The sequence below is a fragment of the Melanerpes formicivorus genome, unplaced genomic scaffold (assembly GCF_026170545.1).
Source record: "Melanerpes formicivorus ecotype bairdi unplaced genomic scaffold, bMelFor1.0.p_v2 SCAF_50, whole genome shotgun sequence".
Taxonomy (NCBI): domain Eukaryota; kingdom Metazoa; phylum Chordata; class Aves; order Piciformes; family Picidae; genus Melanerpes; species Melanerpes formicivorus.
In genome coordinates this window covers 4,305,293-4,330,914 of record NW_027142402.1, presented here as the reverse complement: position 1 = coordinate 4,330,914, position 25,622 = coordinate 4,305,293, and the positions used below count along the sequence as shown (strand labels likewise).

The 25,622-nt window shown below is 46.0% G+C and overlaps 1 protein-coding gene across 14 annotated transcripts in view; it reads left to right on the top strand.

Annotated features, from left to right (window-relative positions):
- The window catches only part of LOC137452253 (zinc finger and BTB domain-containing protein 24-like), a 59,122-nt gene that overhangs the window by 30,487 nt on the left and 3,013 nt on the right, over positions 1 to 25,622 (top strand). For 6 of the 14 annotated variants that reach the window (XM_068160502.1, XM_068160503.1, XM_068160508.1 and 3 more), the window contains 15 exons: positions 111 to 229; positions 905 to 1,124; positions 1,563 to 1,625; positions 2,495 to 2,707; positions 3,887 to 4,105; positions 6,962 to 7,175; positions 8,229 to 8,430; positions 9,227 to 9,373; positions 12,258 to 12,478; positions 13,707 to 13,900; positions 14,356 to 14,525; positions 15,340 to 15,438; positions 15,520 to 15,622; positions 16,179 to 16,293; positions 18,880 to 19,220. In XM_068160502.1, the coding sequence (XP_068016603.1) occupies positions 111 to 229; positions 905 to 1,124; positions 1,563 to 1,625; positions 2,495 to 2,707; positions 3,887 to 4,105; positions 6,962 to 7,175; positions 8,229 to 8,430; positions 9,227 to 9,373; positions 12,258 to 12,478; positions 13,707 to 13,900; positions 14,356 to 14,525; positions 15,340 to 15,438; positions 15,520 to 15,622; positions 16,179 to 16,293; positions 18,880 to 19,082 (2,502 nt within the window). In that variant the 3' untranslated portion in view covers positions 19,083 to 19,220. Of the gene's footprint in view, positions 1 to 110; positions 230 to 904; positions 1,125 to 1,562; positions 1,626 to 2,494; positions 2,708 to 3,886; positions 4,106 to 6,961; positions 7,176 to 8,228; positions 8,431 to 9,226; positions 9,374 to 12,257; positions 12,479 to 13,706; positions 13,901 to 14,355; positions 14,526 to 15,339; positions 15,439 to 15,519; positions 15,623 to 16,178; positions 16,294 to 17,362; positions 17,680 to 18,879; positions 19,221 to 19,568; positions 19,639 to 19,720; positions 19,920 to 20,508; positions 21,488 to 22,508; positions 22,677 to 22,832; positions 22,917 to 23,598; positions 23,683 to 24,903; positions 24,986 to 25,622 lie in introns of those variants that run through there. The other 8 variants (XM_068160505.1, XM_068160507.1, XM_068160504.1 and 5 more) reach the window with 8 other exon arrangements.

Sequence of the window (25,622 nt, the reverse complement as noted above, 5' to 3'; positions counted from 1 at the left end):
CTCTTGCCTCTCTTTTCCCTTCTCCTCTTGCCTCTCTTTTCCCTTCTCCTCTTGCCTCTCATCTTGTTCTCATTATTTTTCTTTTTTTGGTGGATTTTCTTTATGTAAAGGAAGTGGAGTTAACTGATGAGGAAGAAGCAATCAAAGCAAATCTGGTGGATAATGAGGAACTGCCTGCAGAAGTCCTTGATAACATTGTTCCTGACTGGTGGAGGAAAGAGCCATTCCGGTAACTGTAATTAGATTCTCTCTCTTTAATTAATCTTAGGAAGTATATCATCCATTGTGTCCACAATTACAAATAAGTATTGCAGAGATTGTTTCAGTGCTCTTGTACTTGTTATGAATCATGAGCCATCTCTCATCCTTGGTTTTGTTGCTGTATTTTAATGAATATTTTGACAGTAACAGAGTATCTCCTGGGCTCTGCACAGAGCTGAACAGAAGTATTTAGTGACTTGAATTGGATTAAACCTCCTGGATAGCTGGGTGGGTTTCATGGGCTTACAGGCCAGAAATGTAAAGAAACCTTTTGTGTTTTCATGTAAAACATGGAGAGCTGTAGCTGAATAGAGCTATAAATAGTGGCTTCCACATATAGCAAATACCGTGTGAAAAGCAGACAAGTATCTGTGTTCTTTATGGTAACACAGAATCAGCTTAGCTTGTGCCTGCATCATAACCAGCACTCCAGTGATGTATCCACCACAGACTTCCTTTCATCTCAGAAAGCACATCCATAACAGTGCTACATGTGGATTATTAGTGCATAAATAAGATGATCAGCTCCTAGAAAGAAGACTGTTTGATCAGCAGGAAAAATCCCTTTTTCCACATCTCCCCGATTCCATTCGTCTCCGTCCACTTCAAACTACATTATGTAATGTAGTTTCTTTCCAATTAGGTCCACAGGGTTTATCCTGGATGGTTTCCCTCGTACTTCAGCTGAAGCTCAGTATTTGTCAGAGAGAGGACTCTGTCCTGATGTTGTAGTTTGTATTGAAGTAGAGGACAGTGACGTTCTTGACCGGCTCTTTCCTCCACGGCTGAAAAAATGGCAAGACAGACAGCACAAAAAAATGGAAAAGAAAAAGAAACTGAAAGACCTGAAAGCAAAAATCAGGGTAAGGTTGCAGTCCTGCCTACTTTTAGGTGTAATTTCAGCAGCACAGGTCTGAACACAGGTTGTGAAACTCCCAAAGCAGTGCAGAGCACACAAAGAAATGGCTAAGGGAGCCAGGAAACACAGTAACAGCATTCCTAGATTTACCCCAGGAATCAACAAGAGTTTAGGGCTCCTTTCCTCCTCTGTGCAATTAATTGATGCAGGAGTATAATTATCTTGCAGCCCAAGAAATGTCTGATAGAATGGTAGCCATCTGCTAAGTGCTGGACAAAAGGCAACTTGATGTCGAATGTGAATATGGCCATAAAAATTCTTTTTTCTTCTATATATTGCAGTAGAGTTTTCAGTTCCACACTGAGTGTTTTTCCACAGCATCCAGTTGTGAGGAAGTCAGGGAGCAAGCATCACTGTCTTTTTACATCTTTTTCACAAACAGGATGGGAGGATTGCTAGGAGGAGGGAAGAACTTTTAGCAGAACGAAAGCAAAAGAAGGAGGAGGTAAGAAAACAAGCTCATGACAAAAGATTTGAAATAGGAGTGTTTGCATTCATACCTTAGAGAGCTCTAGAACTTTTAATCAGAGTTTTCAGGGCAATGCAGAACAGTAGAAGTGTTTACCATGAGGGTAACACTGCAATAGGTTGCCCAGGGAGGTGGTTGGGGCCTCATCACTGGAGATGTGGTGAGGTGAGGCTCAACAGGGCTCTGAGCAACCTGATCTAGTTGAGGATGCCCCTGCTGCCTGCAGAGGGGGTTGGGCTGGATGACCTTTAGAGGTGCCTTCCAGCCCAAACCATTCTCTGATAGACTATCAGAAACTTCTGCTTTCAAAAATAATTTGACATGCTGTTGAACTATTGACTCATGAGCACTAAAAACACTTCTAAAAGACTTCTCTACATCCTCCAATTCAGCAATATTCTTACTTTTAATGTATCTAATTTGTAAGCATCAGAGTAGCCCCACTAATTGCAGTGTTTAGGCATGTTTTGAAGTACCCTGTCAAACCCATGGTTAATCCAGAACAGGACTGTGCCAGGATCTCTGCCCAAACCAAATCACATAGCATATTTATGAATGCATTGATGTACTACTTGACTGCTCCTCAAATTCTGACAGCTACCCTTTCAGCTACCAAGCTTGTTTAGAACAAAGCCCTTCCAAAGTGCAGCACTGTGGCTGAAATAAAATACACTTCAGGTTTTTAAAGCACTCTCAGGACTGGTTCAGTGCTGTATGTGCCTTGCAATACCTCTGTGTTTTCTCTTGAAATAGGATATACCCAAAAATGAGGTAAAAAATAGCACATGTTCCTTCAACACACCTGTATCACAGACATGAAACAACAAAATGTTTTACCTTTCCAGGCTTTAGCAAATAAAGAACCTTATGAAGCCACTGAGGAGGAAGATGAGAATGAAAATGAAGATATTGAAGCTATACTTGATGAAGAGTTTTTAGAAGAAGAAGAGGAGGAGGAGGAGGAGGATGAAGAACAGGAGAGTGATGCTGTTGAGCGCATACAAAATGAAATTACAGAAAAGTTTGAATCAGAAATAGAGAGTTTGCAAGGTGTAAAGGTACCTGATCCACTGCTCATTATACCTAATAATGGTGTAGATAAAGGTACCTGATCCACTGCTTATTGTACCTAATAATGGTATAGATAAAGGTACCTGATCCACTGCTTATTGTACCTAATAATGGTATAGGCAAAGGTACCTGATCCACTGCTTATTATACTTAATAATGGTATAGATGTGATATGTAAGGTGAGAAATCCTACAGCAGTAGTATCACATAGTGGTGGTGAGACACTGGAACACATTGCCTGGGGAGATCATGGATGCCCCCTCCCTGGTGGTGTTCAAGGACAGGTTGGATGAGGCCTTGAGCAACCTGGGCTGCTGGGAGATGTCCCTGCACATGGCAGGGGCATTGGAACTGGATGATCTTTAAGGTCCCTTCCAACCCAAACCATTCAATGAGTCCATGAATCATAGAATTACCTGTCAGAACCAGATACTGTTAATATCCCCTAGTTGCAGGTCCATGTCCTTCCTGTGTTGAGAGATCCAGAGCTAAACATAGTACTCCAGGTGAGGTCTTACCAGAGTAGGGTAAAGTGGCTTCTCAAAGCTTTAGCTTTATGATAGTAGATTCCTCAGAGTTAATTGTCAGATTGGACTTGTTGTTGGCCATTGGGATGTGCTGCCCAGGGAGGTGGTGGAGTCACCATCACTGGAAGTGTTTAAGAGGAGACTGAATGAGGCACTTGGTGCCATGGTTTAGTTGATGAGATGGTGTTGGGTGATAGGTTGGACTTGATGATCTCAAAGGTCTTTTCCAGCCTGGTTAATTCTGTATTCTGACTTTGTTCTACTCAGCTGCATTGCTTAAGCAACGGAAACCTTTGTGCATGTGCATCATCAGCTCTTGCTTTTCTGAGACATCCAAAGCAAATGAATGCAGGAAAATGCTAAGAAATCCTGTCAAGGTTTTTGGGGGAGTTTTGTGTGTGTTTTTGGTGTTGTTTTAAGAGTGTTTTACTTACTGCAATCTGGGTAATTTAAACTGCAGTGGGCAGGAAGACCAAGTGTCATCTGAAATCAAATGCTGCTGCTTCGTGGTGACCGAGAGCACCCTCAAGAACTCCTTGACAGTGCACAGGAAATCTTGCTGTCAGCCTTTATTAAAAAAAAGAAATCTGATGGTGTTAATAATTCTGATAGTTCATTCATGATGTTTTCATTCACCAGGAGGAACTGGAAAGAATGTCGATCCCAGGAGTAGAGGTCAGCGGAGGGCGGAAGCCTCGCGTTGTGTTCTGCCAAACCTACAGCAGACTGAATGCCCTGCTGGAGACCCGGGGAAGCATTTTTGAGAAATGCTACCCAATAAGTTTGCCACTTGCACACAAGATGCTGGCTTCCTCATACAAATTTCCAAGTGCTTTTGGTCAGTGGGATCCAGTCAAGGTAATGTTCTTAAATAGCTGGAGAACATTTTCAAGCGGTAATAAGATGTTGAGATGCTGGAACGTGTCCGGGGAAGGGCAGCGAAGCTGGGGAGGGGTTTGGAGCACAGCCCTGTGAGGAGAGGCTGAGGGAGCTGGGGTTGCTTAGCCTGGAGAAGAGGAGGCTCAGGGGAGACCTTATTGCTGTCTTACAACTACCTGAAGGGAAGTTGTAAACAGGAGGGGGTTGGTCTCTTCTCCTGGGCAGCCAGCGCCAGAACAAGAGGACACAGTCTAAAGCTGCACCAGGGGAGGTTTAGGCTGGATGTTAGGAAGAAGTTCTTCAAAGAAAGAGAGATTGGCTATTGGAATGTGCTGCCCAGGGAGGTGGTGGAGTCACCATCACTGGAGGTGTTCAACAAGGGATTGGACGTGGCACTTGGAGCCACGGTTTAGTTGATGAGATGGTGTTGGGTGATAGGTTGGACTGGATGATCTCAAAGGTCTCTTCCAACCTGGTTAATTATATTCTATTCTAATTTTAAAAAATACCTTTCACATGAAAATACATCCAGGCCCTGAAGGGGGCTACAAGCAAGCCAGAAAGGGACTTTTTAAAGGGGTTGTAGTGATAGGACAAGAGGAAACAGCTTTAAGCTTGAGGAGGGCAGATTTAGACTGGATGTTAGGAAGAAATTACAGTGAGAGTGGTGAGACACTGGAAGAGGTTTCCTGGGGAGGTCACAGATGTCCCCTCCCTGGAGGTGTTCAAGGACAGGTGGGATGAGGCCTTGAGCAACCTGGGCTGGTGGAAGGTGTCCCTGCCCATGGCAGGGAGGTTGGAACTAGATGATCTTCAAGGTCCCTTCCAACCCAAATCATTCTATGAATCTGATTGCTCCCAGGCCAGTGGCATGGCTTCCCCAGGAAAGAGAGGAGCCTTGGCACCTGAAGGAAACATCTTTTGGCCACTATTTCACTGTGCTCATCAATCAAGTAACTTTTACTGCTTTTCATATAGTTCTCATGTTTGGTCTTCATCTGTTCCAGATAATGTTTCTCTTCCTTTAACCTTGGCAATCAGAATTGTATACAGATCAGCTCTTATTACAGCTTTATATAATCAAAATACTTAAGATGCTTTAGGATCAGAATTGCCTTTTCCATGGCTGCATCAAACTGGCATCTAATAATCTAGGGACATATTAATAGAAGTAAATATGTCTTCTGTCATTTCCAATTACTGCACCCCAGCTTATATGTGAAATTCTTATTAGTCCCTAGACATTAGGCCTTGCACTTTGTTCTCTTAGATTTCACTACATTTTTGGCACTCCATTTCTCCATCCGTGCTGTGCAGTGGGGGTTTTAGCCACCCAAAATACAATGCAGCGAGAAGGAAGAGGCAAGAGAAAGCTATTAGATAAAATCAGAGTGGTGTGCTGATCTTGGAAATGTATGTGCTGGTAATAATGGAAGGGAAATAGAATCATTTGGAGGGTATTTTAGGGTATAATAGAAATGATGAAATTGATTAAGGGCTGCAGTTGGTTTGTGGGGCTTTTTTTAGCAAGGCAGATATGCCAATTACTTTTAGATTATATTGGTAGGGGGGAGGGAAGTAGTTATACAACTGATTAGATAAGCAGAGAATAAATATTATGAGATGAGGGGAGGGATGGTAGCAGATAAACAATAGAACAGACTTCTGACAAGTTAAAAATTGAAGGCAAACACCCTGAAATGACTTTGTGCAGGAATAGGAACCTCAGAATCAGAGAAAGCTTTGGCAAGGGTAACGCCACGCCGTGGGACAGTGTCATGTCTTACTGCAACAAGCAGATCACCTTACCCCTAGGTATTTACTGACTCCCTAAAACAAAGCTTTGTGAGGTATGGTTTCCCTCTGCAAGAAGCTGAGCTGCCTGTCTCCCAATATTTCACATGTATGCCTCTAACTGTTGGTTTCTTCCTAAGTATATTTCAGTTTGCTCAAGGCAGGGTCAGATTTACTGCACTGTTTGCCAACATCCATCCCCGAGGCTGCTTCCAAAATGGTCACTTTCTTCTCCTTCCTTTTTGGTGGAAGGCAGGCCAATGGCTCACACAGTAATCAGCAGCAGTTTCACTCCTGAGTCCCTTTAGAACTGTGAGGTGAATGCTCTGTGGGCTGGGCAGTTTCTTCTACAGATGCCAACAGTTTGTTCTGAACTGCACTTGAGGGCAGTTTCTCCAAGAACTGGAATGCAGCTGGAGGTGGAGAGATTCAGGCTGGACGTGAGGAGGAAGTTCTTCCCCATGAGAGTGGTGAAGCCCTGGAATGGGTTGTCCAGGGAGGTGGTTGGGGTGCCGTCCCTGAAGGTGTTTAAGCCCAGGCTGGATGAGGCTCTGGCCAGGCTGATCTAGTGTGGGGTGTCCCTTCACCACACTCTTTAAGTATTGATATTCTTCTTCTGGTTTCTTTCATTTGTGCCTGCCTCCTGCTGAAAACAATATTCTTAGTACCTCTACTGTCAGGCAGATGAGTGATATATGAATAAAACTATTTTCTTTATTATTTGAAAGTTGTAGAAAATACGTGTTACTGGTTTGTACCTCTCTGCACTCGATGGCCAGAAAGTGTTACGGTACCACCTGCTGGAAGCAGGGAATATTCTTTCTCTCTTCAGTGCCTCCTTCATTTTTTGGTGTGTGTGTACAAGAACTGCACATGTATGGAAGTTCCTCAGAGTCAGACAACACATTATGTCCATAGGCATGAATTCCAGCATGCTTTGGTGGTTTGTTTCATGCAGTCTTTACTCCTCTAGCTGCAGGATGGAAGGAGAGGAGGCTTTGTCAAACCTAACCAACTGCTTCCCGTTTTCTGTGTGCGCAGCTCAGTGAAGGAAATGTGATCAGGCCCCAGCAAAGCCATGAGAAAGCAGTCTTGCCTCTGATCCATCGACAGTATATTTATTTCTTCTCAAGTAAAGAGAATCAAGAAAGGTTTATGAGAAACCCCATCAAATATATTCGCCAGCCAAGACCGAAGCCAGCTGTGCCGGTGAAGATTGCAATTGTGGGACCTCCAAAATCTGGAAAGACTACAGGTAGGAGCCAGTATGATCTCTAAAGCAAAACTTTACCTAATGGCCAAAGCTGTGCCTGTCATTGCTGCTATTAAAATCATAAGCCATTAGTGTTTATGGCCATTTTAGCCATTGGAATGGGCTGCCCAGGGAGGTGGTGGAGTCACCATCACTGGAAGTGTTTAAGAAGAGATTGGATGAGGTGCTTGGTGCCATGGTTTAGTTGATCAGATGGTGTTGGGTGATAGGTTGGACTCAATGATCTCAAAGGTCTTTTCCAACCTGGTTAATTCTATTCTAAGGTGGTTGGGCTCCTTGCTTTTCCTGCTGGACACAGAATCCTTTACTTCTGTTCCTCAGTGTCTCATTTTACAGCCATGCATTGTCCATCTGAATTGTATCCCAGCTCTTTAAGAAGCCACTAAGCTGGTCTGGCACTCAGAAAATCCAGATGTACACTCTTTGTACCTCTTGCATGCTTTCTGAACATTTTCCAGTTGTTTCTTATTTCAGTCAATATGATCTAATGTAAGCCACAGAAATATGCCTAGGATAAGGACTGGAACCCAAAACTCCACGTTTCCCCAGTCTGTTTCCAAACTTCTAGATTAAAAGAAACCTCAGGATTTCCATCTTTCTGCCCTTTCCTTCTCCCTCTGTGACTCTCTCAACCTTTTACTGGGGGAGAAGAATATTTCAGTTTACACAATAGATTAATTAGAAGAAATGGGTTCAGATGAGCTCCTATTAAGGAGGCAATTGAAACCCTACTTCCCATTTCCTGGGAGTGATCAGACTCTAGGCTGTTGTGTCAAAGAGGCACAATGGAAGCATGTTTTCTAAGGTATTTTGTAATTATATTGACTATTGCTGCTGAGCTTTGTGCTGAACTGAGCTGTGAGCTCCCTGGGAACGCTCTGCACATCTGCCAAGCTCTGAGCCCTCTGGGGCTAACCAAGATTACTCATGGGAAATGACCCAGGGGATGAGCTGAGCAGCTGGCTTGTAAGAGTAAGGACAGGTTGTGGTGTTACTTACATACAAGCTGTGTGCTGAAATCCAAATGTTTTGCAGTTGCCAAGAAATTTGCCAGCGTGTATGGGCTGCTGCGCCTGAGCGTGGGCGACGCCGTCCGGCTGGTGTTAGCCAGCCAGCCAGAGAGCCAGCTGGCACTTGGCTTAAAATGGCACCTTCACAGAGGACAGACTGTGCCTGATGAACTGGCCATCCAGGCTCTAGATGTGGCACTGATGAACCACGTGTGTGCTACCACTGGGTAAGAGTGGTATGTTTTTAAGGGGATTTGTTTCAAGACAGGCCAGTCCCTTCCTTGGCTGTAACTCCCATCTTCCCAACCTGAAAGAGTGCCACTAAAACACACCAGTGGGTTATAAAGTACAGAAATACTAGATTATTAGGAAGAAATTCTTTACATTGAAGGTAGTGAGACACTGGAACAGGTTGCCCAGGGAGGTCATGAATGCCCCCTGCCTGGAGGTGTTCAAGGCCAGGTTGGATGAGGCCTTGAGCAGTCTGGGCTGGTGGGAGGTGTCCCTGCCCATGGCCAGGAGGTTGGAACTGGATGATCTTCAAGGTCCCTTCCAACCCAAACCATTCCATGAGTCTATGAATACATGAAAAGCATTTCTTCTGGATGATTAAAAGCATCTGTAAATAACTTTACTTTTGACTTTGAAAACGATTCCAAATCCATGTGGAGATTTGCCATATTTATTAAAGCTGTCTCTCAGTGACTGGTGTGTCTGAATTTAAGTCCATTTTCATAGGTGACATCCATCCTCTTGCTCCTATCTATTCTCTATTCCTACTTTTTTTGCCCTTTGTGTATTTCCTTACTTCTCTTCTATTTTTTATTCTATCTACCTGATTATTTTTAATTTATGCATTCTTAGAAGTGAAGACTGTGTCTGAGTCAGGGCAGGGATAACTTCATAGCATGGGCACAGACTTTTGTCCCTGTTGAGAAAGTACCAGGGATGTACACAGTCTGCATGGTTCATTAGAAACTGACTTCATAAGAAAACTGCCTTCCTGTTTCTGTTTGCATGCAGAGTTGTCATTGATGGCTATCCTGTAACAAGAAGACAAGTGAACCTCTTGGAATCAGCTAGGATAATTCCAGTGAAAATCTTTGAATTAGAAATGGATGCAAAAGAAGTGTTCAGAAGAGCACTGCTGGATGGGGAAAGCACAGACAGGTAGTGATGCTCCCTGACAGCAGTCCTTTTACCCTCACCTCAGTGCCATATCAGAGGCTGTATCAAAGCTGGTGCATAACCCAGCCATCTCCAAACTCCACATAAGAAAAGGCAGGGGTACCAATCCCTCTACATCCTAATGCTTTGGTTCCCATAAACCAGAAACAGAGACATAAGAAACTTGAGGCACATTCTGGTCAGACCCCCAATAGTGTGAGTGAGGTCACAGCTTTGCAGTGCTCTGCACTGCTGCTCACTTCAATTGGTTTTAGATCACAGTATTTAGATCACAGTATAACTAAGGTTGGAAATGACCTCCAGGATCATCGAGTCCAACCTATCAACACAGACCCCATGACTAGACCATGGCACCAAGTGCCACATCCAATCCCCTCTTGAACACCTCCAGGGACGGTGACTCCACCACCTCCCTGGGCAGCACATTCCAATGACCAACGACTCGCTCGGTGAAGAACTTTCTCCTCACCTCGAGTCTAAACCTCCCCTGGCACAGCTTGAGACTGTGTCCTCTTGTTCTGGTGCTGGTTGCCTGGGAGAAGAGACCAACCCCTTCCTGACTACAACCACCTTTCAGGTAGTTGTAGAGGGCAGTGAGGTCACCCCTGAGCCTCCTCTTCTCCAGGCTAAACAACCCCAGCTCCCTCAGCCTCTCCTCACAGGGCTGTGCTCAAGGCCTCTCCCCAGCCTTGTTACCCTTCTCTGGACACGTTCCAGCAAGTCAACCTCCTTCCTAAACTGAGGGGCCCAGAACTGGACACAGTACTGAAGGTGTGGGCTAACCAAAGCAGAGTACAGGGGCACAATGACTTCCCTGCTCCTGCTGGCCACACTATTCCTAATGCAGGCCAGGATGCCATTGGCCCTCTTGGCCTCATGTTTGCTTTCAATGAAAGCATAGATGAGAAATCTTACTAATACAGTCTGCTGCTGAAGTGTAATACTTCTCAATTATTATCATCAGAAGGGAAAGTGATACTTCATCTAATGAGCTGCTTTGAGTTCTTCTTAAGAGATGGGGCAAATGTATATTGGGGTAACATACAATTCCTCAGTTACTCTCTAAACCTTTAAAATCAGCTCCCTCCCTCCTTTGTTTTTCTAAGGAGATAAAGATTCTGTCCAAAGAGCTGTTGGTTGTTTTGGAGGAAAAGCAGTAAGTGGTTTGCAAATGGACAGAGAATTACACAGAACAGAACATTCACCTTAAAATTAAATTGTATAAGAACCTGGTTCTCATTAAAAGGAAATGTTTCTAAGAAGTTCCAGATAGCTCAGAGTGTCACTGCATCTCTCTTTCATTTGGTCTCTTTCTTTTTATCAAGTAATCAGTGCAGTGTTTGCTGACAGCCTGAAGACACTTTGCATTACAAAGAAATATTAAATTAGTGCTGCATTTCTGAAAATCTTTACTTTAAACTTTTCATGCTGAATACCAAGCTAATGACATTTCACATGGCTAAATGCAAGTCAAATCTACAAGATCAGCTCATTGGGAATGACACAACTTGCAGAGAAATTAATCCTATTTAAACAGGGCTTTGGTTTTGTTGGTTGTTTCTTTGTTTTCTTCTCATCATTTACATTAGGAAGCAGACCAGAAATGATTCTGTGTTCTAGCCACAATCTCTCTTCTGGCCTTGCATCAGATGGATTCTTTTCATTTATGTGCATGTACATGTGACAGTATTCAAAATACATCCAGTGATATAGCTTGGAAAATATCATCACCCTGCTTCTTGATTCCAGACAACAGCATAATTACAACTGAAGCCTGTTTTTCAGTGAACATTTGACTTCCATTTCAGAAGTCACAGGCTGGGGTCAGAGTGGCTGAGAGCAGCCAGGCAGAGAGGGACCTGGGGGTGCTGGTTGATGGTAGGCTGAACATGAGCCTGCAGTGTGCCCAGGCAGCCAGGAGGGCCAATGGCATCCTGGTCTGCATCAAGAACAGTGTGGCCAGCAGGAGCAGGGAGGTCATTCTGCCCCTGTACACTGCACTGGTTAGGCCACACCTTGAGTCCTGTGTCCAGTTCTGGGCCCCTCAGATTAGGAAGGAGGTTGACTTGCTGGAATGTGTCCAGAGAAGGGCAACGAAGTTGGTGAGGGGTTTGGAACACAGCCCTGGGAGGAGAGACTGAGGGAGCTGGGGCTGCTTAGCCTGGAGAAGAGACTCAGGGGTGACCTTCTTGCTCTCTACAACTACCTGAAGGGAGGTTGTAGACAGGCAGAGGTTGGTCTCTTCTCCCAGGCACTCAGCACCAGAACAAGAGGACACAGTCTCAGGCTGCAACAGGGGAGGTTTAGGTTGGATGTTAGGAAGAAGTTCTTCACTAAGAGAGTGATTGCCCATTGGAATGTGCTGCCCAGGGAGGTGGTGGAGTCACCATCACTGGAGGTGTTCAGGAGGAGGCTTGATGGGGTGCTTGGTGCCATGGGTTAGTTGTTTAGGTGGGTTGAATGGGTTGATGGGTTGGACACGATGATCTCAAAGGTCTCTTCCAACCTGGTTTATTCTATTCTAAGTCTCACAGCATTTTGTCTAGGGTACAACTTAATGGTGCATTGCTTGTTTGTGTCAGTTAAGATGTGCTGACACATTGCAAATCCTTTACAGGGTAACTGAGTTGCATTTGGGGCAGAAACAGCAAGAGTTTTGTTCTTTGTTTCTGAACCTAACTGATCAGCAGTGTGCTGCTTTTCATGTGTAACTGGGAATACTCACAGTAAGGAACTTGTGTTGCTGTAATATGTTCTGCAATGGCAAAGAAGCAAAATTTGGTGGCAAGGGCTTAAAATGAACTCTAGCATTTACACCTGAAATTCAGTGAAATGATCTCATCTTCAGTGTTGTCATTGTCTACAGACCACCTTACTCTAAACACGACAGCTTAGAGATTCTGGCTGTTAAAAATTCCTGCTACAAGCAGCACATTGATGCAATTAGGACTTACTATGAGAAGGAACATCAGAACTGGTGTGTGATTGATGCCTCACAGAGCAAATGGTGGATCTGGAACAAAGTACTGCAAGAGGTTGAAATGGTTGTTAAAGAAATTCAGAGATACCTGGAAAGAATAAAAGAAGGTAAGAGAAAAGCAAAGCTTCTTGGAATAATATCTGTTACTTTAGGAAGCTGCATGTAGTGAGTGCAGTTCACCTTCAACTTGCTTTGGGTGAAGCTAATTCTTGGGCACATACATATCCTCAAATTCTTTGATGCCATCTTGAAGAGAGCAAGAGCAAAACCAACTACAGGGCAGCCTGAGACCATCCTCCAAAGAAGAGGGTACCAGAACACAGCTGAGGGAGGTCAGAGCTCTCGTGGTGCAGCTAACTTTTAAAGACATAGCCTAAAACTGCCACAGGTCTCGTGGTCCATGGCAGATTCCCCAACACTGGCTGATAAATCACAAAGGGTGTCCCGAATGTACAAGGGGGACTGTGACTTGCAGCTTCACTTCAGTATCAGTGGAGGAAGAGGGAAAGAGAGGGGAAATGTTAATTATCAGTTCAGAATTAAGGTTAAATGTGCCATCTGAGTTAATTGCTGTGCTGTGGAAGGAAAACCACTTGAGTCTAAACTGGCACAGTTCCCACTTGAATTCTTGTGTGTCAGCACTGGTCAGGAGTAAACAGGCATTTTAAACATGCCTGTAAAGTTTAGCCAGAGTTCCTCTGACAGTCAGACAGACTTCCTTATCGTCTATCCACACTCTGGTTTTAACTTCTACAGCTCTGTGGCTGCACCCTTCTTAAAAATGGCATCCATAAGCTTAAATGCAGTTAGCCTCTTTTGTGCATCAGCTTGGAAAGCACAACCTTTGAAATGCCTGGGCTTCATGTGACATTGCAATCCAGACTTTCAACAGGTTGCATCCAGACAAACCTTAGCATTTGCAAGGCATGGCTGAACAAAGGGGAGGCTTTCACCACACCTTGTGCTCTTTTCCCCCAATGTAAAGAGCTAGAATAACAGCCAAAATGTCCCTTAGCAGCACAATGGAGTAAAGCAATAAATCATACATAAAACTCTCCCAGGGTAAACACACTAATACATTAAGCATGCAGAGCATCCCACATCATTAATAACCATTCTGTTTCTGAAGTGCTAGAAACATTTGATTGCAGTTGGTAAAAGAGGTTGCCATTTGAGAGGTTCAGTTTAATAGCAGCCCTATAAAAACTGGCATTTGGATTCTCATTATTTCCTATCATTTTTCACAGTGAATTATAATATCTTCTGAGCTGTATTAGAAATGTTTTATGGTCCCCTGTCTTTCATTACTGAAACATGAATTGCTTTCATTAACAGGCAAAGCAGCTGGCATTGCTGATTTATGTATCACTCCTGAGGAGCTGCAGCTCCGGCTGGGGGAGTTTGGGCAGTACTGTCCTGTCAGCCTGGCAGAAAAGGGGGAACTGGTTGATTGCTCTGCACTCTCACTGCAGTTTGCTGCAGAGTTTCGAGGGCACTATTACAAAATGGCTTCTCAGGAAGAGCTGGATGTAAGTGTCAAGCAGGGGATTGCAGGAAGAGGGGACAGGGGTGCTTAGATTCTTTGATGCCACACAGAAGCAAGACTTGGTGTCGTTAGTCTTCAAGCTTCTGCTCTGCACATGTCTGCTGTCAGATGTCTAGGCAGACAAAATGCAGCAGAGAGTCCATACAAATTGGCATAGATCAAACATTCACTTTAAAACAACTGTTTCCTCCTTCCTCCATCTGTTTTGGGGAGTCTGGGGGTAAAGAGTGGCTAATGATAGCAATAGATGGTGATGGATGGTGGGTGGACAGTGATGACTTAGCTGAGAGTGGGTTGGAAAAGAAATTACTTACTCCAGCACACTAAGAGAGGCATTGTAGAAGAAACAAGTATCTAAACTGTGTGAGCCAGTCCTCTGGACTTTTGACTTAACAGGGCTTCTTACACTATAAAACCATTTCATTTCTTGTTCTACAGAAATTCTTGAGCCAACCAGAGGTTTATGTGCCACCACTGGCACCTCACCCTCTCCCACTCCCAGATATGCTACCACAGAAACTGACTGCAGCAGAAGTGAAGGCCTTATTCCCAATCAGTGCTGAAATGCAGGGGTACTGTCCAGTCACTTACCTAGATGGAAAACTGAGGTACACCACTGCAGTTCTCATACTATGAATTACAGCCTGGCTGTCTTACATTAACATCTTGATGAGGAAATCTTTCCAAAGTACTTTTTCCTGTCCATAATCCAGAATGCTAGTAAAAGCAATTACAGTTCTCTCCATTGTGGCTGCAGCTTTGGAAATCAGTGTGACATCACCATTTGAAACTCACATGGCTACAGGTTCCACAAGGTGCTAGCTGACTGTCTTTTGTGATGAAGACAGCTCAGAGATAGGTTGGGTTTTCTATCATAAGCCTTCAGAAGTTCAAATAAATCTCACAGAACCTTAGCAGATGCAAACCCAGCTGTTATGATCTCTAGAAGAGACCCCTGAAGTCCCACTGTGTGCTGGAATTTCTCATCAAGGTGGAACCACAGTCATAGTGTCATAGAATCAGTCAGGGTTGGAAGGGACCACAAGGATCATCTAGTTCCAACCCCCCTGCCATGGGCAGGCACACCCCACACTAGATCAGGCTGGCCAGAGTCAATTCTATCCTGCCCCTTCTTAATCTCCTGAACAGCCACAATTGACATTTTAACTTGAGGAGCTCTAAGGAAGCCCTTTAGTAAAAGCCCCTTAAGAAGCAGATGTTCTTAGGCAGAGACTCTTGGATTTTGAGCCTTTTATCTGTCAGTCAAGTGACAGAAACATGGATGATCTAATTGCAGCTTTTTTGTAGTTCTTACACTTGCTAAATACCCAGAAGGCTGCCAGTAGCTCATGAATGTACACCTCATGAATGATGTTTTACATTTCTTGTGAATTAATAGCCTTCCTCACTCTGTTTCTTCAGGTATGAAGCTTTGGTGCCTGGCACGAGTGAGTATGCAGCAAAGTATCAAGGGAAGGTGTATGTTTTTGAAAGTGAAGGAAAACTGCTGAAATTCATGAGGTGAACATACTAACTGCCTTTTCATCTTCACTCATGTCAAGGTTTATACATCTCTGAAGTGCTTCCCTTTTATCTGGGTAGGTTACCAGAGAAGTACTGCAATCTGAAGCTCCCACATAAACTGCCTCCAAGAAAGGAGCCCATACTCCTCACTGCACTCCCTCTGCTTGGATACCTTGAGCAGGCCAGTGTTTGCTTTTCCATTTTAAAGCCTGATCTTGCAGTGTATTGTTTGTCTCAGCCAGCTTATTTCTTTTTTTAATGCCCTGGAAGCCTTATGTTTATTAAGGGGATTATATTCAATTGAAAGTTGTTTACTTATGGTTGAGAGGAGAGCTTTAGCATAATGGGTGTGTATGGCTTTGATGGGGGAAGCACAGATGGAGGCCATCAGAGGGGAATAGTAAACTGCAGTATTATATGATGGATTCTCTGGCTCTTTTGTTGATCATATCCTGTAAGATTACATTTTGCTTGGCTTTTTAACACCAGGATAGACACAAGCCTAACTGGAGTCATGTAAGGATAGATGGCTGTATTTTGAGACATGGATATGACATAAAAAAATGATTCATGGTCCCTCCTCCACCTATTTTATACCATTTGTTGTCTCCTGCAATTCCCCAGCTTGGCTATCATGCTGTATTGTTAGATGTGCAAGACAACAGGATGAAGTTTGGAATACAAATAGCTTTAGAAGAGTTCTGTGATGATCTTCTAAAACTGTTTTCTTTCTTTAGGGAGTAGCAACTTCTCTAATAAAAGCTCTGAGTGAAGTAGGCTGCTTGAAGCCAAAGTTTCCATTCCTGAGTGTAAAAGCCACTGCTCTGCTGTTTGTTGCCTGCCATTTAAAAGGTAGTGTATTAATTAATTCACAAGAATAGTGAACTATATAAATGCAGGAATTCATCTGATACAACACTGATAACCTACTTGTGTGGCTTTCTTGTGCCCAACTTGGGAAAATAGCATTACATGCTGATTGGAGAACATGCTGCCAAGTTTCTGGGCAATATGTAAGGAACAGGGAGGAGAATAAGATTAATAGGTTAAGTAAGTGGCCTCTCACAAATCATGAGACTTCAGGGACACTTAGAAGACCTGCCATTTTCCCCAAAAGCTTGGGGTTTTTTTCGCTTGGGCTCAGTACTCACAGACCACTTTACACTGTAGGAAAGAATAGATGCAGATCTGATTAGATTTTTCAGGGGTTGTTAGCACAGGGCAATGCAATGTTATTTATCAGTCTGCTTACTTGTGAAATGACCTGGGAGGACCTGATTCTTCATGTGCTTCAGGGTATCAATAATGTTGATTAACTTCTAAATGCATTTTCTTTAATCAACAGTCCAATTGGCCACCTTACTGCTCTGTAACACACAGCTCCAAGTCAAAATTAGGGGGTTTGCACTCAGCCCACAAAATAAAGATGAAGTAAAACATCTCATGGAGCTAGCAGAGGTTAGGACTGCTCCTTCACTGAGGAAGGTTGCTCAGGCTTTGTCTCTTGTGCTCATACTTGTTATGTTTTTAGAATTGTTGGTTGGTTGGTAGTTGTTGGGTCTGGTTTGGTTTGTCTTTTTCCCAAGACAGCAGTTGCAGTTCCATAGTTTGCCATCAGCCTAAATAGCGCTGAGCTGCAGGATTTCTACATCCTACTTTGCAGCTTTGCAGCAGCTTTGGTCTGGTTTTCCAGTACTGCTGGAGATCTCTGGAGCAAGGCTGCCACTTCTTCAACTCACTAGTCTGGCCTCTTCCAAGCCAACTTGTTCAGTGGCTGAACTTCCCCTTGCCTTTTCTGATTTTAGTTTGTACTTACTCTTTTTGATAATGGCAATCTTTATTTTAAGTTCTTCACAGCCTGTGTTTCCTCATGCAGTTTCCAGATCCTTCTGGGCTAACACTGCTTTTCTTGCTAGCATAGGAAGACCACTGAACAGCACAGGCACATGATAAGCCCCTGTGGAGGTGTACAGCTCTTAACCCAGCAAAACTGCTTTTATCCTGGACTTCATTTCACCCACAAAGGCTGTTCTCAGTCTGTTGTTAGCATAGCTTTGCTAACATTACCATGTCCACACCAGCAATGCTTTGCTCATCTATTGCATCATTAAATCATTATTAGCACTGGAAAGGTTATGCAAGTGCACAGATCTCTTCTCTTCATGCAGTAGCAAACAGTGTGACCACTGGAATCTGGGAAAACAAGTTACCTTCTTCTAATACTGGTTAGAACTGCTTCCAACTTTAAGATACAGCATTCCAGTATGCTGCAAACACAGCATTGTTTATTGTTGGGTGTCTCTTCAGAGTAGTCACACTGTCCTTGATCAAAAACCTGGTCAAAGTGCTTCATGTTATGGTTCCTTGGAAACTTTCTACATCCTATTTCTATCTGAAGTAAAGTTTTTCTCATCCTCAACTAATGTCAGTCTCTAATGTCACATTCAAATAGGGGACAACAGTGGTTTAGTTGCTCTTGCAGCTTTCCCTGCAACAGCACTAGGTTGCTATCAGTATCTGAGAAGAGCAGGTACAGGCAATCAATCATAAATGCAGAGAGATTTACTCCTGGAAAAAAAAGGCATGAAGCCATGCATCACTAGGGTGATTTAATGCCCTTCAAACCTGACTGCTGTAAGAGCTCTACATGCAGCTTGAGAAATCACTCAGGAGCTGTTAAGTGCAGTTGTCTACAATTTAAAGCTAGTGGACTGAAGTGTCTCATAGTTCTTCATGCTGTCCAGTTTTTATAATAAGCTATAAAGTACCATGCACAGGATAAAAAATGGGTATGATTTGCTGTCTTAATTCACTCCTTCCCCTTTGCCTCAGGGTAACAATTAAAATAACCAGGAATACCCTGGGGATTGGCACCCGATACTAATGCACACCAAGCTATGGCTTAGGGCAGAGAAGAGAGAAAAGAAACAATGCTAACTTCATTGTCAAGTTCTTGGCTTTGGCATTTCCTTACTTCTCTGAACTGTCAGCTCTTGATTTTCTTATTTTTTAATGGGCAAAGCATTTGGACCATAAACCAACCATGCCAAGGGCACCCAGGGACCTCACACCGGCCACACCATGCCTGGCCTATCCCTGCATGGTGCCATTTCAGGGTCTGTGCCACCTTATCCAAGTCTGTCATTGCCTGGAGTGCTACAAATCCTCCCCTGAGGAATGGGAGGTTGATGGCAGCTGAGCCTGTGTTTGTTGGTTTTGTTTACAAGAGCCGTGATCTTTCAGAGTGCAGTCAGCATTAGGGACTTCTGAAACACCAAACTGAATGTGTTGGCTTGGCATCACCAGGCACAGCCCATGGCAATTTCACCTGTACCAGGGATAAAATCAGCCAGTGTAGACTCAATGCCTTTTAAAATGTCTGTAATATGATTCCACCAGGTTAGGCAGGACACTAAACCATGGCTTCCCCTCTTGCAGCACACAACCCCAGGAGCTCGGAGCCGGTGCGGCAGATCTACCAGCGGCAGCTGGCACAGTTCACAGAGCACTGCCAGCTCATCCCCTACCTGAAGGCAGCCATGACTGGCCCCTACCTCGAGCCCTCGTGCAGGCCCCTGGGGCTTGACAGCAGGCTCCAGACTTTCTTTGCCCTGAAAGAGACTGGCCCCAGCTTGGTGTAGTGGTGGCTATGACTTCACCCCCCACTCCTCCCTCTGTTCTGATTAATGCAGGCACTATTGCCAGCAGCTGCCTGGACAGCTGGAGCAGGGCTGGGGAACATCAGGCCCCCTTAGCCATGGAATCTGAACATTAAAATCTCATCTGAAATCATACCTTGTTTAACATTAATTGTTGTGGTGGGGGGGGGGGTCGGTCTCTTTTCCGAAGGAGCTAGCAATAGGTTGGGAGGAAATGGCCTTGAGTTGCACCAGGGGCGGTTTGGGTTGGCTGCTGGGCACAATTTCCTTACTGCAGGCATGGGAACAGGCTGCCCAGGGAGTGGTGGAGTCACGTGTAAACATGGCCCTTAGGGGCACGGTTCAGTGGGCATGGTGCTGCTGGACTGACGACGGGACTCGATCCCGGAGACCTTTCGCCCCCTTTCCGGCTACACAAGGCCATGTGGAGCGCCGCAGCAGCGGCAGGGGCCGGGTGCGTCGTGACGTCAGGACGCAACACGCGCCCGCCCGCGCCGGAAGTGCGGCGGCGTTTGCGCCAGGCGCCGGTGGCGGAGCGGTGAGTGCCGGCGCCGCCGGGTGTCCCGTGTCTGTGTGTCGTGTGTCCCCCCCCGCAACGGCCCAGCCGCCGCCAGCGTCCCGCGGAGAGCCGCAGCCGGGATGGAGGAGCACGGAGCAGCTCCCGCTCCGCCCCGGTGCCGCGGAGTTGAGCCCCGTGCTCCGCTGTGTGCCCCGGCACCGCTTCTCCCCGCTGAAGGAGTGAGCGGCCTTTCCGGGGCACGGCCAGAACCTGCGGGAGCGAGCTGCGGAGCTCGGGGCTTAAATGGGGCGCTGGGACGGGTGAGGCGGCGTCAGGCCCTTCGTCTCCCCTTCCTGCTGTGGGTTCCTCGGCTTCTGCCCCAAGTAGTGCGGCGTGCGCCGCCGGCCACCCCTTGCCCGCCGGCCTTGCTGTCGCTGTCACTGTCCGTGCCGGTGCTCTGTTACTCTGCCCGAGGTCGTGCTCTCTTACTCGGGGACAGCCCCTCAAAAACTCCTGAGCCCTTCCAGAGCTCACCAGCAGATGGACTGGAGCGTGTCTGACCACGCTGCTGGCAGCCTGCGTGCCGTCCTCTGACACAGAGCCTTAGAGTCACTAGGGGCGGTTAGGTAAGCGTGCTGCCTTGGAGTTTGAAGTCAGAATGCCAATGGTGGCCGCTAGCGGTTGGATGCCAAAGTCCTTTACGTGATCAAAACCACCTGCTGCTCGTAGGGTTGAAAAACACTCTGAAGAAAATCTGTGTCAGCGTTTTGGTTTTAGAAATCTCAGGGGCCTCACTCAGCCTTGCTTCCAAAAGTGTTGAAATCTGTTGTTACAAAGCAAATGATGCTGATTATTTTATGATGCAGGCTTCTGAAATGCTTCTTCATTAAAGCTCTTCTGTTCTTGTAGGCAGCTCCTTTCCTATCCGCGGCCAAAATGGCAGAAACCCCTCCTGATGCTTCCGAGAAACTGGTGGTGATCCACTCCAAAGCTCACAAAGACACCATTCTAGCTAATTTTGAAGAGCAAAGGAAGAAGGATTTTCTGTGTGACATTACTCTAATTGTGGAGAATGTGCAGTTCAGAGCCCACAAAGCTTTGCTTGCTGCCAGCAGCGAGTACTTCTCCATGATGTTCCTAGACGATGGTGAAATAGGGCAATCGATTTACATGCTGGAGGGGATGGTTGCAGACACCTTTGGGGCACTGCTGGAGTTTATCTACACTGGCTGCCTCTGTGCCAGTGAAAAAAGCACAGATCAAATCCTGGCCACTGCACAGCTGCTGAAGGTGACTGACCTGGTGTGGGCCTGCACTGACTATCAGGCTGGCCGCAGCCCGAGTACCCCGGTACCGGCTCCGGCCGCCACCGCCGGCGACAAGAAACATGAGGAGCTGCCAAAGAGAAAACGAGGGCGACCCAGGAAGATCAGGAGCGTCCAAGAAGAAAAATCAGCAGCAAATGCTGCTGAGGATGTGCAGCTGAGAGAGAACAACTCTGTGCAAAACAAGCAGAACTTCATGAGGAAAGATGGGGCAGCGGAAGAAACAGCTGCCAGCGAGCAGGCTCCGGCGAGGAAAGACACGGAAGAAGATGAACCTGCTGGTGGCTCAGAAGCTGCTGTCGAGCTGCCAGCTGAGAAAGATGAGAATTATGATCCCAAGTCTGAGGGAATACAGAGCACTCAGAGCCGGTACAGCAAACGCAGAATAAGGAGATCAATCAAACTGAAAGATTACAAACTTCTGGGTGAGGAGGAGGAGAAAGGGCTGGCGAAGAGAAGCGAGGGGAAAAGAAAACGTCCAGGGGCTGAGGCTCGCTGTAAAGACTGTGGCAAGGTGTTTAAGTATAATCACTTCTTGGCTATCCACCAGAGGAGTCACACAGGTGGGCATTAAGAGGCTGCTGCTTTTGGGTTAGGGTTCAGTGACTTGTTGCTAAACGTGAGCTAGTTGTTAATTGAGGGTGGTGAGACACTGCAACAGGCTGCCCAGGGAGCTCGCGGGTGTGCCCCCTCCCTGGAGGTGTTCAAGGCCAGGCTGGATGAGGCCTTGAGCAGCCTGGTCTAGAGGAAGGTGTCCCTACCAGGGGGGTTGGAACTGGATGATCTTTGAAGTCTCTTCCAACCCAAACCATTCTATGAGTCTATGAAATGTGTGTTGTCATCTACAGCACGAGCTGCCCCAAACAGCATCCTGATCCAAACTGTGGTCCCTGCTGTGTTCACTGCTTTATTCTTGTCAGTAGGACTCTTAGCTTTTATGTCTTACCTTGATTACAGTTCAGTTAATAATTTGTCAGTTTCAATGTTAAATTATGTGGCAGTGCTCAAGGATTTATTTTATTGCCATGTGAAGCTTGACTCTTAATTCTCTTTATCTCTATTTAGAAGTAATAGTTAGTAGCTGCTGTGTTGCAATGCATCTCAAGGGCTGGGACACCTCTGCTATGAGGATAGGCTGAGAGAGCTGGGATTGTTCAGCATAGAGAAGAGAAGATTCTGGGGGCACATTAGAGCTGCCATCCAGTACCTGAAGTGATCTTACAGCAAGGCTGTAGAGGGACTTTTCCTAAGTAGGACAAGGGGGAATGGTTTGAAGCTGAGGGAGAGTAGGTTTAGACTGGATCTTAGGAAGAATTTCTTCAGTAGGAGGGTGGTGAGACTCTGGAATAGGTTACCCAGGGAGGCTGTGGATGCCTCCTCCCTTGGGGCTGCTCAGGGCCGGGTTGGATGAGGCCTTGAGCTTGGAGCCAAGTCTAGCTAAGAGGTGTCCCTGCTCATGGCAGGGAAGTTGGAGTAGATGATCTCTTGAGGTACCTTCCAGCCTAGGCTATTCTGTGATTCACTGTGAGAACACCTAGCGACAAACAGTGCATCTGTACTCAGTTGGCCACCTTCTGCTTCCAGGGGAGCGTCCTTTCAAGTGCAGTGAGTGTGGCAAAGGCTTTTCCCAGAAACATTCCCTTCAGGTGCACGAGCGGATGCACACCGGGGAGCGGCCCTACACCTGCACCGTCTGCAGCAAGGCCCTGACAACCAAGCACTCTCTCCTGGAGCACATGAGCCTACACACAGGTGAATATTCCCAGGCAAATGTCACCTCTTTCCTCCCCACAAAATTTGCCTTTCTGTAAAGCATTCCTGCTCCCTCATGTGTGCCAGTTTATTCACTCATGGAAGGGTGCTTGCTTGGGGTGCAGCTGACGTGGTAACGAGTGGTTTGCTTTGCAGGGCAGAAGGCTTTTACCTGTGATCAGTGTGGGAAATACTTCAGCCAAAAGAGACAGCTCAAGAGCCACTACCGAGTGCACACAGGTATAACAAGTTTGGGGTAAGGAGCTGGCTGACAGCCAGTGCTGATTTGTCCTCCTGAAGACTGACTAAGGCTGAGACTTCTTCTTGGGTGTTGTGTTTAGTCTCTGCTCCTCTGACGCGTTGTTGACGGAACAGTGCACAGGATGAAAGAGAGACAAATGATAAATGCAATAGTTAGAAAGTAATAGTTAATGGAGAAGGACTCTTAGGATGATTAAAAATTGCTTACACTGTGCTTGGCAGGCAGCCCAGCTCTTGCAGCCCTGCTGCCTGCGTTGCACAGAAGCTGGGAATTGTGTGAGCAGTGCCTGTCGTGGAGGTTGCCTTGTGGTTTCCTGCTACTTTGGACTAGTGATGGCAGACAAGCTTTAAGAAATGCCCTCCTCATTTCTGGAGCAGGATGGAGATTAAGCCCCACAGGCAGAAAGTGGTGAAGAGAGCCAGAATTCAGAAAGCTTCAGGCAAAGGCACTTGTGGGGGTGGAGCAGGGTCAGTCCCCTCTTTTCCCATGATAAACAGAGAAATAGGAGTGTGAGACAAGAGAGAGGCAGTGCAGCTGCTTTTGTTTTCTCTCTCTATTATATCCCAGTGGTTATTTTGCAGGACAGTGCTTTAACAAAGGTCACTGAAGAGCTAGAGAGCATCACTTAGGCACTGACCCTTTTTTTGTTGTTGCGACAAGGCCGCTCGCTGCCAGAGTGCAACCAGTGTCGGCGCAGGTTCATGGATGCAGCTCAGCTAAAGAAACACCTAAGGACACACACAGGTAATGCCATCTGCCATGGGTTCTGCTGGGTTTTTTCCCTCTTGAAGTAACACAGGCAAAACAATGTGTTAGACACCTGACATTTGTCTCTGGGGGATGAACTTGCGCTCTGCTTCATAGAGTCACAGAACGGCCTTGGCTGGACGAGACCTTAGAGATCATCTAACCCAACCTCCTTGCCATGGGCAGGGACACCTCTCATCTACAGCAGAATGTCTGTACTGCTGATCACAGAACAGTCTGGGTTGGCAGGGACCTCCAAAGCTCATCCAGTCCAACCCCCCTTGTACTCAGCAGGTGCATCCTCCACTAGATCAGGTTGTTCAGAGCCGGGCTGAGCCTCACCTTGAATATCACCAGGGATGGGGACTCAACGACCTCCCTGGGCAGCCTATTGCAGTGTTTGACTACCCTCATGGTGCAGAACTTGTTCCTAACATCCAATCTAAATCTGCTCCTCTCTTGTTTGAAGCCATTGCCCCTTGTCCTATCACTACAGGCCTTTGTAAACAGTCTCTCTCCATCCTTTGTGTAGGTCCCCTTCAGGTATTAGGTCTCCCTGGAGCCTTCTGACATAAGAATGCAGGAGCACAAAAAGGCTCAAGCTGCAGCAGCACAGAACCAGTGCATATTAGAGGAGGAGGTTGGGTTTTCCTCATTCTCATAAAGCCTGCTGCAGAAAATGACAGTGGAGTCTGCTGGGATATAATCCAAGTCTTGAGAAGAGAAGGCTGAGAGGGTATCTTACCAACATCTGTGTATATCTGAGGGGTGTCCAGATGAAGGTGCCAGCCTCTTTTTGGTGGTGCACAGGGACAGGGGACAACAGGTACAAGGTAGAGCACAGGGTGTTCTACCTCAGCACGAGGAGACACTTCTTTATGGTGAGGGTGACAGAGCCCTGGAGCAGGCTGCCCAGAGAGGTTGTGGAGTCTTCTTCTCTGGAGACTTTCAAAACCCATCTGGGTGCATCTGTGTCATGGGTTTGTATGATCTGAGAGGGTTTGGATCACCTGATTCTTCACTGTCAAAGATGGATGTTCAAAATACTCTCCTTTTACTAGAGTTGATTCAGTTGCAGGTCTCTGTCCTGACCCACAGCAGGAGCATGAGGATTTGCCAGTACACATTTGATACTGTGTATGGTGAAATACAAAATGCTTGTCAATACCTGGATGGGAAGTGCTATATAAAAAGTGATGGCAGATTTCTTTTTGCTAGGTGAGAAGCCCTTCACTTGTGAAATTTGTGGCAAATCCTTTACAGCTAAAAGCTCTCTTCAGACTCACATCAGAATTCACAGGTAGAGTATGTCTGCTTTCCAAAGTGCAGCTTCTTCTCTGACAGCTGTAGGCAGAGCTTGTTGCAAACACAGAATGGTCAGGGCTTGTTTGGAGTTTGGATGGGTGGTTAAAGATTAACCTTTTCACTTCATTTACTTAAGGAATGTTGTGTTTTAAATGCTAGTGTGCCAAGACACTGTGAGATTCTCTCAGGTGTGCTGTGTCTGTGTGACTACACTGTGCTTACCACCATATCATTTCATAGTATCATAGTATCAGTCAGGGTTTGAAGGGACCACAAGGATCATCTAGTTCCAACCCCCCTGCCATGGGCAGGGACACCCCACACTAGATCAGCCTGGCCACAGCCTCATCCAGCCTGGGCTTAAACACCTCCAGGGACAGGGCCTCAACCACCTCCCTGGACAACCCATTCCAGGGCTTCACCACTCTCATGGGGAAGAACCTCCTCCCCACCTCCAGCTCATGTGAAAAGTTCACTGCAGAGTTGTGTTTGACAGCAGAAGAGTGGCCATGGTGTGGCAATGGAGCCCTGCCCTGTTGCCCCTGCAGTCTCTCATGTCTCTTTGCTAGCAGTAGTTACCTTCCAGCTGTGGCAGTGTGCTGTATTACAAAATCATTGAAGGGCTGATGTGG